General features: G+C 40.7%; 1 protein-coding gene across 4 annotated transcripts in view; it reads right to left on the bottom strand.

Annotated features, from left to right (window-relative positions):
• Positions 1-2,369: 2,369 nt before the first annotated feature.
• Positions 2,370-17,906, bottom strand: part of DCP1A (decapping mRNA 1A) — a 62,065-nt gene continuing 46,528 nt past the window's right edge. For 2 of the 4 annotated variants that reach the window (XM_079115732.1, XM_079115730.1), the window contains 4 exons: positions 12,000-12,758; positions 9,250-9,315; positions 6,967-7,185; positions 2,370-6,636 (listed from right to left, as the gene is read on the bottom strand). In XM_079115732.1, coding sequence (XP_078971858.1) covers positions 6,556-6,636; positions 6,967-7,185; positions 9,250-9,315; positions 12,000-12,758 — 1,125 coding nt within the window. In that variant the 3' untranslated portion in view covers positions 2,370-6,555. The remainder of the gene's footprint in view (positions 6,637-6,966; positions 7,186-9,249; positions 9,316-11,999; positions 12,759-17,906) is intronic. The other 2 variants (XM_079115733.1, XM_079115731.1) reach the window with 1 other exon arrangement.

The following is a 17,906-nucleotide window of genomic DNA, read 5'->3' as shown; positions in this document are numbered from 1 at the left end:
TATTGTGAAGATCAGGAAAATAATGGGGCCACAATTCTTAGTTGCTGAATGAGTATGCAGCATTAATGATGACTGATATGTATATTTGTATCTAACTGGTTATAAAGCATGTTAGCTGTAAGGCAGACAGGTATAGCAAAACATTTTGGAACTGCATTTGGAAATTTGCTTAAGTATTAGTAATACTTATTAGGGATATGCATGATTAAACCTCTTTTCTGTGGTACTGGGGACTTGACCCAGGAGTGCTCTACCACCATGCAGCATCCCCAGTCCTTTTAAAAAACTTTTACTTTCAGGCAGGGTCTTGCTAAATTGCTGAGGCTGGCTTCCAACTTGGAATTCTTGTGCCTCAGCCTCCTGAGTAGCTGGGATCCCGGTAGTGTGCCACTGCATCTGGCTTACACCTTTTTTCTTTAAACTTTTCTGTTTTCACAATGATCCTGTTTTACTTCTAATTTTTTTTTTTTTAATCTTCCTAGATGCCTGTATACGAGAGCTTAATACACATGAATCAAATACAATTTGAGAAATGATTCAGAAGACATCTGTGGAACAGTGTTCTTGTACAACCGAATCCTTTATTTGAGGGAACCTTAGAGGAGTAAACGAAGCTCTTGAGATGTCAACTGATGTGAATTACATGTGTTTAGCCACTAGGGTGGGAAGCATTTAATAATCACAGGACTTGGAGACTCCAGACCTAAGGATCCCCGTGGCTGTGATCCTGCTGCTTGATTGCCTGTTGCCTGTGTTAATCTTTTTAAAATTTAGCTCATTTACATTTATTCTGATTTTTTTGCCACTTAATGTTGGTATGTTAAGGGTTTTCCTATCATTTAAACTTTGTATTTTATGCTTTTTGATTTTTAAAAAATTTGTTCTTTTTAGTTACATATGCTAGTAGAATATATTTTGGCAAATTATACATACATGGAATATAACTTATTCTATTTAGGATCCCACTCTTATGATGAGGACTTACTCTGGTCATGTATCCAAATACAAGGCTAGGAAAGTTATGTCCGATGAATTCTACTGTCTTTCCTATTCCCCTCCCATCCCTTCCCTTCCCTTGTCTAATCAAATGGATTTAAAAACAGCATATTATAGTGATGCAGCACATCAATGTTTATAGCAGCTCAACTCACAATAGCCAAGCTATGGAAATAACCTAGGTGTCCTTCAAAGGATGAATGGATAATGTGGTATATATACACAATGGCATATTACTCAGCCATAAAGAAGAATGAAATAATAGCATTTGCCAGTAAATGGATAGAACTGGAGAATATCATGCTAAGTGAAATAAGCCAATCCCCCAAAACCAAAGGTTGAATGTTCTGATATGTGGAAATTGTGTTAATCTTATGAATGACTTCACTGAGTGGAGGGCTACCTAGAGAGCTGGTCAGGCGTTGTTTCTGGGTGTGTCTATAAGGGTTTCTGGGAAAGATTAGCATTTGTGTTGGAAGTAAAGCGGATCTGCCCTCACCAATGTGGGTGGGTATTTTTTCCAATACCCAGAGGGCTTCAACAGGACAAAAAGGAGGAGGAAGGTTGAATTAATTCTATCTGACCTGATACATCATTCTCTTGCTTTCAAAACTGTCTGTTCTCAGCCCTTCGGACCTGTTTGGAATCTGTAACACTGGATATCCTGGTCCTTTAGCTTGCAGATGGCAGATTATGGAACTTCTCAGCCTCCATAATCATGTGGACTAATATGTGGTAATTATTAAAGAAAAGTTACAGGAAGCCATTGGTTTGGAGTGAGCTCCCACACAAGGCCCATCAGGCCAAACCAAAATGTACTCACTCATGCTCAAGTTCCACATCAGAAAGCCAAAACTAAGTTGGTTATCTGACCTTTAGAGAAATCAGGAGAGAGAACAGTCAAACCCCTCAACAGGCCAGTTAGCCAGCAGGATAAGGCTAAACCTTATCATATTTTAACCTTATAAGAAAAGTAACTGGGAAATGACTAATTCACTTTTTTTTTTTTTTTTCTGTTTCTGCAGCCCATTTTCTTTTGTAAATCTCTAGGGGAATGAGGGTTTGGCTCAGTGCTAGAGCAAGTGCTTAGCGTGGACAAGCCCTGGGTTCAATCCCTGGTGTGCACACACACACGTTATACTGAATGTGATATTGCTGGATTTTGGATTTGAAAATAAAGCCAGTAAAGACCCTTAAACTGAGTTTGAGTGGTTCTATTTCTTTGGAGAACCCTGACTATAAAGGCTGGAGACAGGAGGATGAGGTTTTCTTTGTTGGTTTTGTTCCCTCTCCCTCCCCATCTCACCAGCACAGGCTCTGGCCAGGTGCAGCAATTCATTCAAATATTAAATAAAAACGCAGATAAAACTTAGTAGGTGCTAAAACTTGGTTTTGAAATTTTATTAAAAAAATATATTTGCAAACATATAAAATTTAGGATGAAAAATGCTCATTTTAAAACATGTAATAACTTAATATTTGCAAACATACACAGATGGTATAAAATCTATACCATTAAAAATGTTAATGATGCTGTATTGTGCTCATGGAACAAAAACCTTGCTGTCATTCCAGAGCTTCTTGTCCCCACATTTCAGGGAGCTAAGAATCTAATACAATGAAAGTTGTGAGCCAAAGCAGTAATACAGAATAAAAGACCATTTAGAACACATATTTTAAAAACATGTTTCCTAAGAATTCACAACATGGATACAAGGGAAACACAATCTTGCATTTTTGCCACTTCAAAGTGATCAATATTGCATCTTAGCATTTTAAAGAAAGATGTAAAATCCAAATCTGAGTGAAAGATTGCACACATCTCTCCTGCTGATATTTGCTGAAAAACAGGCTCCTTGGGGGCCCTGGCCTGCTCATAGAAATAGTCTCAAGCATAGCTTTTAAAAAGCTCAGTGTAAGTTGCTTTGCTCTGTTCAGATATTAACTTTTTAGACACTTGAAAACACAGAGCACTATTGATTCCTGAAGGTACTCTGAACACAACCGAAGAAAACCAAAGGTAGGTGTGAAAAAACAAAACAAAACAAAACACCCCACGGGCCCTGCAGCAAATGTGCAGCAAGGACACAGGACACGGGCCCACGACTCTCAGTCCTTACTACTTAGGCTGAGCTCACTTGTGCCTCTGTCACCTCACATTCCTCTCCGAGTTACAGTATGATGGCTGATTCTGTTTTTTAAGCAGTTAGGCACCTTCAATTTCATGTTGCATTATTAATAATACAATGGCAGTCATGGCCTCTACTACGAAACAAGAAAATTTCAAACTACATTCTTTGGGGGAGGAGAATAATAAAGCTGCATGGTTTAAAAATATTTACCTAGTAGCAGATTTGATGGTGTCTATAATTTCAACAAGAAAATATAGGCCAGAAATAGAATAAATGCTCAAACATGCAAAATCTGGTTAGACATATTCTAAACTAAGTTTGTGCATCCTTCTTGTAGAGAAGTACCCAGGTTGACTTAGATTCTGAACAAAACACTACTCTGTTCAAGGTAAGCTGTAAACATTCCGTAGGCGACTGCAGGAAATGCTTCTCATGACACTGATGGTCACTTAAAAACGAAGACAACAAGAACAACAACAACAACAAAAAACCCACAAAAAACCACAAAACTATCCCCCACCCAACCCTGCCCCCAGTACTGGGGATTGAACCCAGGGTGTTCTACCACTGAGCTACATCCCCAGTCCTTGTTTAAAAATTAATTAACTAGTTAATTAATTTATAGACATGGTCTTGCTAAATTGCCTAGGATGGCCTTGATTTTTCAATCTTCCTGCCTCAGTCTTCTGAGTAGGTGGGAATACAGGTGTGTGCCAACATGCCCAGCAAGTAGGACAACTTTCACAATTCACAAATCCTGGGAAAGATGCACAACAAAGAGGAATAAGGTGATCTGGGAGGTGTGGTGTGACCATTCAACGACATCACTTTAACTGCAGCAAACACGTGAGCAGTGCCACCCACTGGTGGCATCCTAGACACACCACACTTAAAGTTCTGGGTGGCTCCTCCCACAGCCTACACTTGGACTGCAGGGGTAGCGGGCAGGGTGGGTGACAGGGGGACAGAGTGGTCTAAGTGCAGGCCTCCTGGGGTTTTGCAAAATCCAGTTAGAAGGATTTCTATCTTGCTGTCCATTTCTATCCAACTAAGGTTCCAGTAAAGACATGGCAGCAATGTAAACATGCAACCGAAGCATGAGGTTTTGGACAGTAAGCCTGAAGAGGGAATAAGGCAACTGAACTGTAATTTTCAGGCCAGGGTAATCCAACTGCAACTATCCAGGCTTGGCCTGGCTCTCCAGGGACCCATCTGGCCTGACCTCCTGGTAATCATAACCATGAACTTCTGGCTTCTGAATTTTAAGTAAATTCTTTGAAGATATAAATTTGGGAGTTGAAACAGGTTTACCCTTTTCAAGTCTCCATGACTTGGGCACTTAAAAAGTTTACTTTCACACTAAGGAAGCATTGTCATAGATTCTCTTTCACTGTTGATCATATTCACTCCTATGATTAAAGGATGAAAATTAACAGATTTGATTATAGATCCTCTTTAGGATATTCTCTTTTTACTCTCTCATAATATTATACATACTCGAAAGCATCATTAAATTCAAATGTCTACTATAATGAGAATCCCTTGATTCGTCTGTCTACTAAAGCCCACTGAGACTACGCTTAGGGTGTGATCAAATCTCCTGGTGCACTCATTTTATAAGAACAATCATGTGGGTCCTTGGACACCATCTCCTGATGTCAGCAACATTCCTTACTATAATTTTGATCTTACTAGAACTTTCTCTTTCCTAGATGACACATGAGCAATTCATTTTTGGTTGCTGAATTTACACACTATCTTTGAAAACAAACTGTTCCTAATTGAGTAAGAAAATTTATAAGCTTCCCTGATTTCTGCACAATTCACACATAAGTAGGTAGACAGCAACAGAAGACACTAAATCGAGAAGAAGAAACACCTTCAAGGAAGCATGTTTAGATTAACATAAGCCAATCAAACAAAGTATTCTTTATGCTAAAAAAAACTACGACCAAACTAAAACAAGTATGTAATTCACAAGTAATTTTCTAAAATTTCTGCTAGAAAAAAAATCTATGGACTTATGATTGAGTTACCATTAAAGCTTAAATGATTGTTCCCGAGGAACCATCACATCTGTCAGCATTATTGACAGCTAATCCTTATGCTAGCTGGTTGAGCCATCTGGGTTTTTACCCCATCATTAAATAGTGCTCAGAAAAGTAAGCAGTGCATCTTAATTGGTTAAATACTACAAAATGACCTGTATCATAGAAACAAAGACACTTTCATTCAAAAAATATCTTAAAATTACTATTGCTGAAATAAATCAAAATCTACATTAAAATATTACTAAACACCATTACATGCCATAAAAGAATAAATATAAATCATGGCAGATCAATAGCAGCATAACAAAGCATCTTTACATATTTTCACTTTGGGCTGGAAAAGTTCTCACAGCCAAGGAATACATTGGTAAAGTTCTGAATCTCACACTTTCTTTTTAACTCCATATTCTACAACAAAGTAAGGGCCGTGTGGATAACAGCTCCCTTTTCTGCATAGTTTTAAAACTGTTCTCAGTACACTTGAGGAATGGAACCAGAATGGCTTTGTCAGATTGGTCCACTGGTCCTTTTGTCAAAGTGTTAAGGAAAATAATCAACAATGACTTCTGTGTTTTGACAGAAAAGGAGAATAAGGCTGTGTTTCACACACGAACTTAACATTTTCAGAACCACTGGGGAGTTTAACTTAAAATGAAGATATCTGGTAGGATGGGCATTCCCAGCTCTTGAGCCTGCTTGGAAGGTGTGGCATGCTCCCTCCCACATCACCACAGAGCCCAGTAGGGACCTATTCAAAAGGCAATGCTGCATTGGCGCCTGCTGCAGGCAGGACTGGGGACACTTAAAAACAAAACACAAAGAAATCTCAGAACTTTTAAGGCCCAAATGGGGCACGCGTATAAAATATACCTCACTTGAACAAATAATTCCTAATTTACCAACTTAAACTCTGATCCTTAAAACTTGAAGCTACTTTGTGAGTTGACCTACTCTGTTCAGAACTCGACTATCAGCTTAATGCCCAAGTTTCTAGGCGGCAAGGGTGTGGGCTAGGCTGAGTTCTGCGGCAAGGCTGGTGGCTTCTCCTCCCTAAGTCCTTGAAAGGGAAAGCAAGCTGAAAATCAGACCCCTTTCTTCACATACTTGCTTACAGCTGATGAAAATACCCACATAACTCACACAATGTTTTTTTTGTTTTTTTTTTTGTCAAAGGTCTGCTGGTGATGCTTCACAGTGAAACCTCCATTATCACTGAGAATGTCACTTGGAAAACATTCTTAAGGAATGAGTCTCTTTCTCATAGGCTCATTTTCAGGATCCTCAAAACTCAATGTTCTGCCCAGAAAGAAGTTTCCATGATGAAGCCTAATTGTTTTTGAGGTTGACCCTCTACCTTCGGATTTATTCCACTCCAGTCATAGGTTGTGGTTATCTTTGTTCTTGGTCAGAACCTGCAAGTAAACTTCATGAAGTGTACTGAGGAAGCTGGAATCATTCTGGAAGAGACAGTAAAGGAAAGAACGTGGTGTGTCATATTTACCTTATCATAAAGCTTATTCTCTGAAAACAGCTTAGGAAAAAATTGTAGCAGTGATTGCTATAACTAATTATTAATTACCCAAATAATCTCATCCAGAGATAATCAAGATGAATATCTTAGCATTTACTCAGTTACTATTCTGCCAGGAGTACATGCTTAGGAAGAGAAACTTACTCCCACCTAGAGTTTTGTACTTAGAAAAACTTATAAAATTTGTTTTATTGCTTTTATGTTTTATTATTAAAGAATAAATAATCTAAGACTCAACTGATATCTTACTACGTACCTTTATGAGATGTATCAACGTATCCTGGAGCTGAGACTTGCTGAGGACAATGGAAGGCTTTCTCTGATTTTCTGGTGTTCTAACAGTGAGGGGTGAAGGGGAACTTGCTTTCCTCTCTAGGTCTGTGGACCTTGGAACCGTCTGTTGGAAAACACTTGGAGACAACAGGACTGAAGACACTGCTGTGGTTGTTGCAGTAACCAGTGGAGGGCCTGCAACCTGCAGGGGAACAATGGTCATTTTACACCAAAGTGCAGAAGTCAGCAGCCAGGCTCAGGGCAAGGGACGTCTGATAACAGCCATTAGTATAATATGAATATGATCTGAAGCACAGAGCAGAATCAAACACCCTCTTTTTCTTTCTTCTCTCTCTCTTTCTTTCTTTTCTTTTTTTTTTTTTTTTTTGTGGTGCTGGAGATTGAACTCAGGAGTCTTGTACAGGTTATGCAAGTGTTCGACCACTGAGTTATATCTCTAGCCCCCAAACACTGTTTTGGTTTCAGGTAAACATTCAGTAAAAGTATCTGAACATTTTATATCTGTTTATGTAATTTTTGTTAGTTAAAGGATGATCAGTCTGTATATAAAGGAATGTCCTGGGGTCATGAAGGGAAGCTAAGTTCAACCATTACAAAAGGTGATTATTACAAATAACTCTATGTCATACACAGTAAGAACAATCCTATGATAAAAGCATAAAATTTCTTTGGGAGTGGAGCTGAAAAAACAACTGGACAAAAGCAAGGGAACTTTCTAGGGTAATGAAAATATTACCTATTTCAGTAATTATAATAAAGAGATAATAATAATAAAAACCAAAACATAAAAATCCCAAATTAGACAAGATTTTCTAGAACTATAGCTAATGTCTATCCTCTTCCTCCATTTAGATGTGCTTCTAATTACAGCTAACAATCAGAATACACTAAACCAGTGATGAGTATTTAAAATAATTCTCACAGTTGATACTAGCAAGAGAGATCTTCACTTCTCTTGCCCAATGCCCTTCTTTCTGGGTGCTGGGAACTACACCCAAGGAGCACGTGTTAAGCCATGAGCTACACTCACAGCTCTTCTCTTCTTCTTTTATCCACCTCATCTACAAATAGCCAAGAGCCTGCCAGAGTTTTCAGGCTGCAGTTTCTGGTATCTGAGCCATGGAGCTTTTTATCTGGTATAAAACCAAGCTGAGAGCTCCTGCTGGTCACCACAGGGCAGGACGAGTTACCCAGCATGTAAAGCAGAAGCTGGCTTTACATTGCGAGACTCAAGGAGAGGTATGTAAGCATAGAGGCAAATGGAAATGTGACACAAAAGAAGAAATTTAGATTTCTAAAGTTGGTGGGTGATGAAAGTGGGGACGACATGTAAAAAAGGAGGCCAGGGACTATAAACATGAGACAGAGCAGGCATGTCTGGGAGGCTTCATCATCAGAGCAATGGGATAGAAGACTGTGGCAGGATAGTGGCTCTACCCTGTGGGACATCACAGTTCTTCCAGGGGAATGAATATTCCCTACTTATAGAAACCAGGCTGACAACTGGGCATGGTGGCCCACTCCTGTAATCCCAACGACTCAGGAGGCTGAGGCAGGAGGACTGCCAAGTTCACAGGCAGCCTAAGTAACTTAGGGAGGGAGGCCCTATCTCAAAATAAAAAATAAATAAGGGCTGGGGATGTGGCTCAGTGGTTAAGTGCCCCTGGGTTCAAGTCCTGGAGACAGAGAGAGAAGGAAGGAAGGAAGGAAGAGAGGGGAAAAGAAGGAAAGGAAGGAGGAAAGAAATAAAGGAAGAAAAGGAAGGAAGGAAGGAAGGAGAAAGGGAGGGAGGGAAGGAAGGAAAGGAAAGAAAGGAAAGAAGAAAGAAGGAAGGAAGGAAGGGAGGGAAAGAAGGAGAGGAAAGAAAGGAAAGAAGGAAAGAAAGAGAAAGAAAGAAAAACAAAGGGAGGGAGGGAGGAAAGGAAGGAAGGAAAAAAAAAGAAAGAAGAGAAAAAGAAAGAAAGAAACCAGGCTGGCAAATTCTGAGCAGTCACCCACTCACCAACACTGGGGCTGCCCCTGCCCCTGGACAGTCAGGGGAGACAAGCATGGTGATAATGTGAGGATGTGAGGCCCGCAGAGGCTGCAGCAATGAACTCTGCCTGGAGGGGCAGGGTAGTCCAGCCTAGCAGGAGGCATCTAAGATAGGTCTGGGCTTAAAGCTAAGACTAAGGTGATATTTCCCCTCACAGCCAGCAGAACATAAAAATACTCAATGTGCTCTTGAGAAAAAGGGAATCCTTACCGGGATGGCACTGGATAACACCTTAGGCTGGGCAAATATTTCAGGATCCTGGTTTTGCTGCATAGACTGAAATGTTAAGAAAAGATGAACAGATGTAGTAAGTTTCAATTAAGATTTCCTAGGTACTGGTAGAAAATCTAGGTTAGCAGTAAGAACAACTGATTAACCAGCTCCCAAACTACTACGGGAAGAGGCTGACAGCATCTGTGACAATGCAACCTGTGACTTGACTTCACAACGAGAGCTCCAGATGTATTGCCCTCTTCAGTTTTCCTGAGAAAAGGGGGATGCAGAAAGAGCCTTTGAGGTGACTCTCAAGAAAAGTTGCAATCTATATCTTAAAAGACCTGAGGACAGTCCAGGTCTATTTTTACTGTTAAGTAGGCAGAGATGAGATCCTGGCAGTGTGATGCCTCTTTTTTGCCCCCACTTGGTGCTGGGGATCAAACCCAGGGCCTCACATGTGCTAGCAAGCGGTCTACCACTGAGAAAACATCCCTAGCCCTTTTTATATTGAGATGGTCCCAGTGAGTTGATGAGGCTGGCATTGAACTTGTGACCCTCCTGGCTCAGCCTCTCCAGTAGGTAGGATTACAGGCATATATCACCACTGATGCTTCTTAATGAGGTTTATTTAGATTTGAACATGTGGGGACTGAGGGAGTGGTTCAGTGTTAGAGCTCTTGCCCAGCCCATGTGAGGTTCTGGGTTCAAACCCTGGCACCAAAAATAAATAATTTGGACAGGTAGCACTAAACAGCCATCATCCAAAGTCACATGTTAAATTTTGTCCTCACTCATTGGAGAGAAAAAAGTCTTGTAGAGCAATTACATAAGAAATCAACAAAGCCCCAGCCCCTAAAATAAGCTACTGCCATGAAAATGAAAATTTATACATATGTGAATGACCCCATAGCAGGAGGCATGTGAGAGTGGGGTGCTATTCTTAAGGCTGGAACATGGAGAAGGCAGAGTTTAAGATTACTGGTTGTACTTCTAGTGCAACAGGGATAGTGGCAGATGGCGCACTTTAGGGGTGTGACACCTATTTGTTCAACAGAATGTTTTACCTCCTTTTACTAGCAAAAAACTTCAGCAGAAATTGTGGAACGATGACAATAAAATGAAACCAGAATTCTGTTTCCTCTCATGCTAAATGAGATTTCGAAGGAATGGAACAAAATATCCCATTAAGATATGATACACAGGGGCAGGGGCTGGGGCTGTAGCTCAGTGGTAGAGCACTTGCCTAGCATGTGTGAGGCACTGGGTTCGATCCTCGGCACCACATAAAAACAATAAATGAAATAAAGATATATAAAAATAATATGCAATAATTCAGCTCTTCTACTTAATAACTGGTAAAATGTTAAGATTGGGGATTAAGCTGGGCATGGTAGCCAGCATTGTGCCTGTAATCCCAGCAAACTTCCAGCAAGTAGGAGGATGAGATTTGAGGCCGGCTTGGGTAACTCAGTGAGACTCTGCATCAAAATAAAAGATAAAAAGGGCTCAGTGGTAGAGTGCCCTCAGCTTAATCCCCAGTACTGTGCCACACACGCATACAGAGTACATAAATAAAAAAGATTGGGGATTATTATCATTAAGGGACTTGAGACTAAAATCCTGAAAGGTAATCATTACTATTTTACAGCAGCAGTTTCTACCTCCTTTTCAGTTATGTGATCTTGCACAACCTGAACTCTGATCGATTTTCTCATTTGTAAACTCATCAACCTTATGAATTATTTTAAGGCACAAATCTCTTCTTTACCCTCTACAACCAGTCTAACATGAAGTCCCACTGATCAGATGTCTTAACAAGTTCACCTGTCTATATTCCCCAAGTCAGGCCCCCACTGCTCAAGCCTGGGTGACCTGCCACAGCCTCTCCCCTCCTGTCTTTTCCTTTCCCAGCAAGCCACTTCTTGCTCAGAACCTTTCAGACTTCCCAGGGCTCTGAGAACAAAACTTGAACTCCTTAACACAGTTTATAGCCTTTCTCATCTCTGAACACTGGCTCATCCAACTTTGTTTCCACAGAAAATTCAGTCACATTAGTTCCTTTTCTAAGGGGTGCAAAGGGGATCAAACCTGGGGCCTCATACATGCCAGGCAGGTGGTCTACCACTAAGCTACATTGCCAGTCCCAGACTATAGTTTTCTAAGTTTACTGATGGTTTTCTCATCTCCAGGCCTCTGCTTATAGCTATAATACTTGCCTGAAATGTTTCCAACTCTAGGTAAGTTCTAGCTAATTTCTGAGCCTTTAGATTGAAGCTGAAACATCAGTTCTACTAGGAAGCTTTCTTTTACCTCAGACCTCCAGTTTGGGATGCTCTTATGGCACGTCTGGAGTACCTGGTACAAGGCTGGAACTCAATGAGAATAATGAGGGAGGTGGGAATGCACCTAAGCTTTGGATTATTTGGATCTGTGGTCTCTAGACTCTAGAACTTCCAGGGAAAAACAAAAACCCGTAATATGCATACTTGGATATGAAAATACAAATAGTATTTTTTAGCTTTTATCAACTGAAATAATTCTGGGAAGTTGAATTTGGTTACAACAGTCATTTACCAGTTATGATTAGTTCATATAGGGCTTTTATCATCCCTTTCCCCTAGCCTGATATACTTTAAAGAGACAACTCTTTAAAACAATCCCATCCCGTGTCAGTCAGAACCAAAGTTTTTGTCGTTTCATCCCATCCAATCAGTACCCCCATTCCCCAGTGTTTCTGCAACTACCTGAAGGGGAGCAAGCACCATGTTGCTCAGGGAGGCTGAGGCTGCTGCTCTTGCTGCTGCTGTTTTGGAGGGAGGATCTATGAAGCTCTCAGGTGTAGCTAGCTGGCCAGATGCTGCAGAAAAGCTGGGTGCTATTGCACCTTTCCCAAGTGACTGTGTCTGTATTTGGTCATGCTGTGGAGTCAACCTGAGTTTCTGGAGAAGATCAACACTTGGGAGGGCTGTGCCAGTTGTGTTGGTTATGCTTAGTGGGGTCCTGAAGGGGCTCTGGCTGGCAATCAGACTGGTGTGGCTTAGCTCAGGGACTGGCTGGTTTAGGAGTGGAGACCTCTGTCTAGGTGTGGTCTTCACTGCCTGCATCATGGTGCTGTTTCGAGGTAAGCTGGGGGGAACCTGTGCAGTAGGAGCTTCAGCTGGCAGAGTAGGACTGAGAACAGGGCTTAATGGGATTGTGTAGCTTGGGGCATGCTTTTCACTGGACTGTGTGATGGAGGCGGGAGTAATTAGCACCGGAGTGGTGACTTCAGGTTGGACAGTGTGGTGGGTGGTTGCATGGACACCCAGGTTTTCTGACTGAGGGGCTCCTCCTGACTGCTCAAAGGGAAATGGTAGGAATGAGCTGGGCTCTTTCTGGGAGGCATCTCCTGGCAGCTTCTCCACTTCTTCTGAATCCAGACCCACAACTGCAGGCTGTTCTTTTGGCAAAGAAGTTCCAAATAACTCTTCCACCGTCAGATGTTTGTGTCCAGATGGAGCAGACTGAAAAACAAATCAAACCAATGAAAGAAATTGCTGGAAATCAGTGTTAACTGAACTTCTTTTCCATCTACCAAAACATTTGCAGAAACAAGGACAGATGGATTCTGAAAATAAGGACTGGAATAGACTGAAGGTGTTTCACAGGTTCGAGGCCAGCCTGGGCAATTTACCAAGACTGTCTCAAAATTAAAAGTAGAAAGGATTGTAGCTCCATGGTAAAACACCCTTGGGTTTAATATCATTGGTACAAGTGAAAAAAAAAAAATTTAGCGACTCCAGGTAATAGTGTTAGAATTTACCTTTGGTTTTTGGCAAATGGACATAAGGCTTGAAAAAGTAACTACCCCAGTCACGCCACTATAAAGCTAACTGTGTTAACTGTATCTAACTGCTCCACATAAGTAACACAGGGAAATGATATGAGAGAGGACAGACTGAACAAATACTGATTAAGTACTACTATACTCATAGGTACATCTCAGGGACAGGGTTCCAAATACTAGAAAGTAAACTTAACTATTTAATTGTAGGCCTTTCCTCCTACCTATTCCCAAATCACAGAATCCTTAAGAAAAAGCAAAGCACTTAAATCTTGAAAGTTTAACATTTATATATATGTCAGTAAATTGGATTAACTAATATAACTGCAACTGCAATATTCAAAGGAATATTTTTTATGCTTTACATTTGTGAGCTTTCTTGTATCTTTAAGCAGAATTGCCATATTTGTTCTTTAACTTTTGTTTCCTAAGTACTCACGGGGTGCCAGGTCTTCCTCTGATTTGAGCATGAGGAACAAAGGGACATAAACAGGGAATCCCCATAGAACTTACTTACATTCCAGTGGAAGACACACCTAAATACTTCAAAAACACAAGCAGCTTCAAGTTACGGTTTTACTCCTAATATATGTGAGGTATTTAGTTGTTTTATATTGAAAAATTAATCCACAAATACACATGATTTTTTTCAGGGTTTCAGAAAGCCTGGAAGGCCCTGAAATATAATGCATTTGAAGTATCATAGTACTTAGTACACACACACACACACACACACACACACACACACACACACACATTCACTTTCTCTCTCTCTCTCTTACACACAGAGTATATAGTACTTAGTACACAGTATGATATCTGAAATATCATAGTACTGTAGTATGATCTTTTTTCTACAGGAAACAAATTTTTTTCCAGGCTAATGTTTGTTTCATCCATCTGATACTGAATGGGTTTAGCAGGTGCTGGGCACTGTGCTGTGACTGTAAGGTAGGGAAAATAGGCAAGCACAAATGGCATCATGGGGAGGGGAGAGAAGCACTGCTTGGACTGCACACTGTGAGCCACAATGGGATCTGGACTTCATCCACAGGGCCATGGAGACAAGTTCAGGGGATGAGCCACTCAGCTATATTTTAGGATGTACACTATGATGGCCGCGTAAAGGAGAAACTGGAAGAGTGAGACGGAGGAGAGCCTGGACTAAGGTCCTGGCAAAGATGATGATAAGGACCGAGGAGTTGAATGGAAGGAACCAGTGGCTGATCAGCTAGTGAAGAGGAGGCAAGAAGACACCCTGGTATCTGGGTACTGGGTGGTGGTACCACTGCATGGGCAGGAAAGTCCAGAAAAGGCCACCAGCTGGAGGGAAGAAGAGAGGGAAGGAAAAGTAAGGTGAATTCTGAATATATCTGAGGACTTTATGCAACATCTGGAACCTGAAGGTACTGATTTGGAAGTTATTAAAAATAAAAATGGCTATCCAAGTCCAGAAATCATAAGCATTCCCCCAGGAGACGTCAGGGACAAAACCTCAGGGCCCTGTCAACCACCAAGGGGCAGCCAAGCAGCATGGCCATAGCCTGGGGAGTCACTCACTCATCTTTCTGAGTCTCGACTCCCCTATAAAGTAGCGAGGGATGGTGGGAGGTGGAACTGTAAGGAACCCAGCATATAGGAAGTGCTCAATTAGTGTTTGCACTCATAACAAAAGTAGAGAGAAAGTTCCTTCAAGGAAGAGGATCATTTATTCCCTGGCCCTTGCTTTCCTTCCTCTTGGGCTTACTTACCACACAATGGCAACACCACCTATACCACAGATCCAAAAAGGACACAACAGGGGCTGGGGAGATAGCTCAGTAAGTAGAGTGCTTACCTTGTAAGCACAAGGCCCTGGGTTCGATCCCCAGCACCCAAAAAAAGAAAAAAACATCACAAAAAGGACACAACAGAAGCTCAAAAATGCTCTCTCACTACCTTCTCCTGGTATGGGATGAGGTGAGGGTGAGATCCCCTCTGACAAGGGCAAGAGGACCAGTATATGGGACTGAGGATGAAGAGGAGTTTGCATATGAGACAAAAAGTTAAGGGAATGTCGCTTTGTATTTTCTCCTTGATGTGAGGACAGTGTCATTTTTGGGTGAGAGTTGGCAGGGTAGGTGGAGTAGGATGTGAACTCATTGTTATGGAGCAAGAGGCAAAAGCTTCTCTGGTTGTAAAAACTATAGCTTCATACAAACCACTCTACTTTAGCAAATATTCAATAAAGATAGTTCTGTTAATATTAAAAAGGTAACAATATGTTTTGGCAAGTTGATGTGACAAGAGGCTTTTGTTGAAGTGAAGAGATTCTTAAATGGCAAATTCAGGACCCCACTAATAATGCTATAGTAAGATTATCTGTTACAACACTTTCTAGCACTTTAAAGGATTTTTCCAGATCCAGAATCTCACTTCAAATATATGGCGGCACCAACTCTAATTATAAACTGGATATTAAAAAATGCTAATGATTTTATATGGTTCAATTCCCTCATATTTTTACTACTACTTTTTAATTTTTTTAAACCAGGGATTGAACCAGGGGTGCTTAACCATTGATCCATACCCTTAGTCCTTTTTATTTTGAGACAGGGTCTCACCGAGTGCTTAGGGTCTAAGTTGCTGAGGCTGGCTTGGAACTTGAGATTCTCCTGCCTCAGCCTCCCGAGCCACTGGGATTATAGGCATGTGCCATCACACATGGCTCATATTTTTACTTCTCAAAAAAGTGCAGAACTTAGGATATCAAATCAAAGATATGTAGGTTCACTTCTCAGGCACTAACTGAAAAATTATATAATCTTTCTATTTAGTTCTTCATCTGCAAAGTGAGAACAACTACGGCAATTATCTCATAGAGTTGTTGGGAAAATTAAATTCTCATCTGTCTGATGCCCACAAAAATTGAAATTAGCATATTATTATCATAAATATCATACAGTCCTTTTTTGTATATGTGTGTGGTGTTGGGGATTGAATCCAGGGTCTCAATCATGGTAGGCAAGTGCCCTATCACTGAGCTACATCCCTAGGTCAATACAGTCTTAAGGGTAATCAAGAAAAATCTGTTTATATACTTTTTAAGGGACACTTAATAATATGCTGGTATATTAAAAATTCTTCATATCCTTCTGGAATATAATAATCCTGTAATGCAAAAAAACACAATAACCTGATAGGATACCAACACTATGCTATTGTAAATCACTATGCTATTGTTATTCCCTGATGCAAAGAATCAAGGACACAGCTGTTTAAAATTCCCTGGCAACATTTCAAACACACTCAAGGTAAGTCAAAATAGACAATAAATTCTCCGCTTGAACAGACTTCTGTCCAGGCCACATAATTGTAGTCCAGTGCACAGGTTCCATTTCCCATGCTGAGCACTGCGACTTACTCACTTTTGCACCCTGGCATCATAAATGTTAACCGGCAGCACAGAGATAATCTCCCTGTCCCCCACCTCCAACCTTTAAAAACAAAAATTGTGCCCCAGGTTAGAAAAAAAATCGTGGCACATGCCTGTAATTCAAGCTACTGGGGACTATGAGGCAGGAGGACCACTTGAGCCTAAGAGTCTAACAAAAGCCTGGGCATTACAGTCAGATCCCAACTCAAAGGGAAAAAAATAAGTGGTGAAAGACAAAAGTGGCATTTAGTACATTCATAATATTGTGTAAACCACTACTGCTAGAACTTTTCTATCATCTCCTCCCAAAATTCTACCCCTGCTTTTTATTGTGGTGCTGGGAACTGAATCCAGGGCCATGTACACACTAAACAAGTGCTCTACTGCTGAGCTAGATTTCCAAGCACCTTTTATTTTATCTTAGATAAGGTTTCACTAAATTGCCCCAGGTAGACTTGAATTTGTGATCCTCCTGCCACAGTCTTTCCAGTAGCTGGGATTACAGGTGGACACAGTTGTTGTAACCATACAATGCAGTTGTTTTGTAACCATCTCTCCTCCTCAAGCTCCTTGGACCCTGGCAACCTCTGTTCTACTTTCTGTTTCTACGATTTTTGCCTTAAACTAGTAATCCCAGTGATTTTGGAGGCTGAGGCAGGAAGACTGCAAGTTTGAGGCTGGCCCGGGCAACTTAGCAAGACCCTATCTCAAAATAAAAATAAAAAAGGGCTGGGGTAGCTCAATGGTATGGGGTCCCTGAGTTCAATCCCTAGTACCACACATGCTCACAAAAAGAAAAAATGGACCAACATTGCTTGATAAAAAAAGCACTGAAAAACAATACTAATTCTTTTTTATTAATGCAAATTATGTGGATTGTAACAATCACATTCTGTTATTATATACACAAACCAACATTTGGATAAACCTATTTTGAAAAACAGAGCACAATGGGGCTATTCTGCAGGGACTTCAGGATCTTTTTCAGGATCAAACAATAGGACACGCATCTGATACCTGACAAAAGGTGTCAAAAATATATTGGAGAAAAGATGGCCTTTTCAACAAATGGTGCTGGGGAAACTGGATATTCGTATGTAGAAGAATGAAACTATATTACTATCTCTCACTCTGCACAAAAGTCAAATCCAAGTGGATCAAAGTAGATCTAAGAATTAGACCAGAACTGTTCAACTTCTAGAAGAAAACAAGGTCAACACACAGGCACCAACTTCCTTAATAAGATTCCTAAAGCTCAAGAAATAAAACCAAGAATCAATAAGTCAGATGGCATCAAATTAAATAGCTTCTTTCTACACAGCAAAGGAAATAAGAGCGTGAAGAAAGCATACAGAATGGGAGAAACTCTTTGCCAGCTACTCCTCCTATAGGGAATTAATATTCAGAACATAA

Source organism: Sciurus vulgaris (assembly GCF_902686455.1).
Source record: "Sciurus vulgaris genome assembly, chromosome: 16".
In the NCBI taxonomy this organism is placed as follows: domain Eukaryota; kingdom Metazoa; phylum Chordata; class Mammalia; order Rodentia; family Sciuridae; genus Sciurus; species Sciurus vulgaris.
This window is presented reverse-complemented; position numbering and strand designations above follow the sequence as displayed.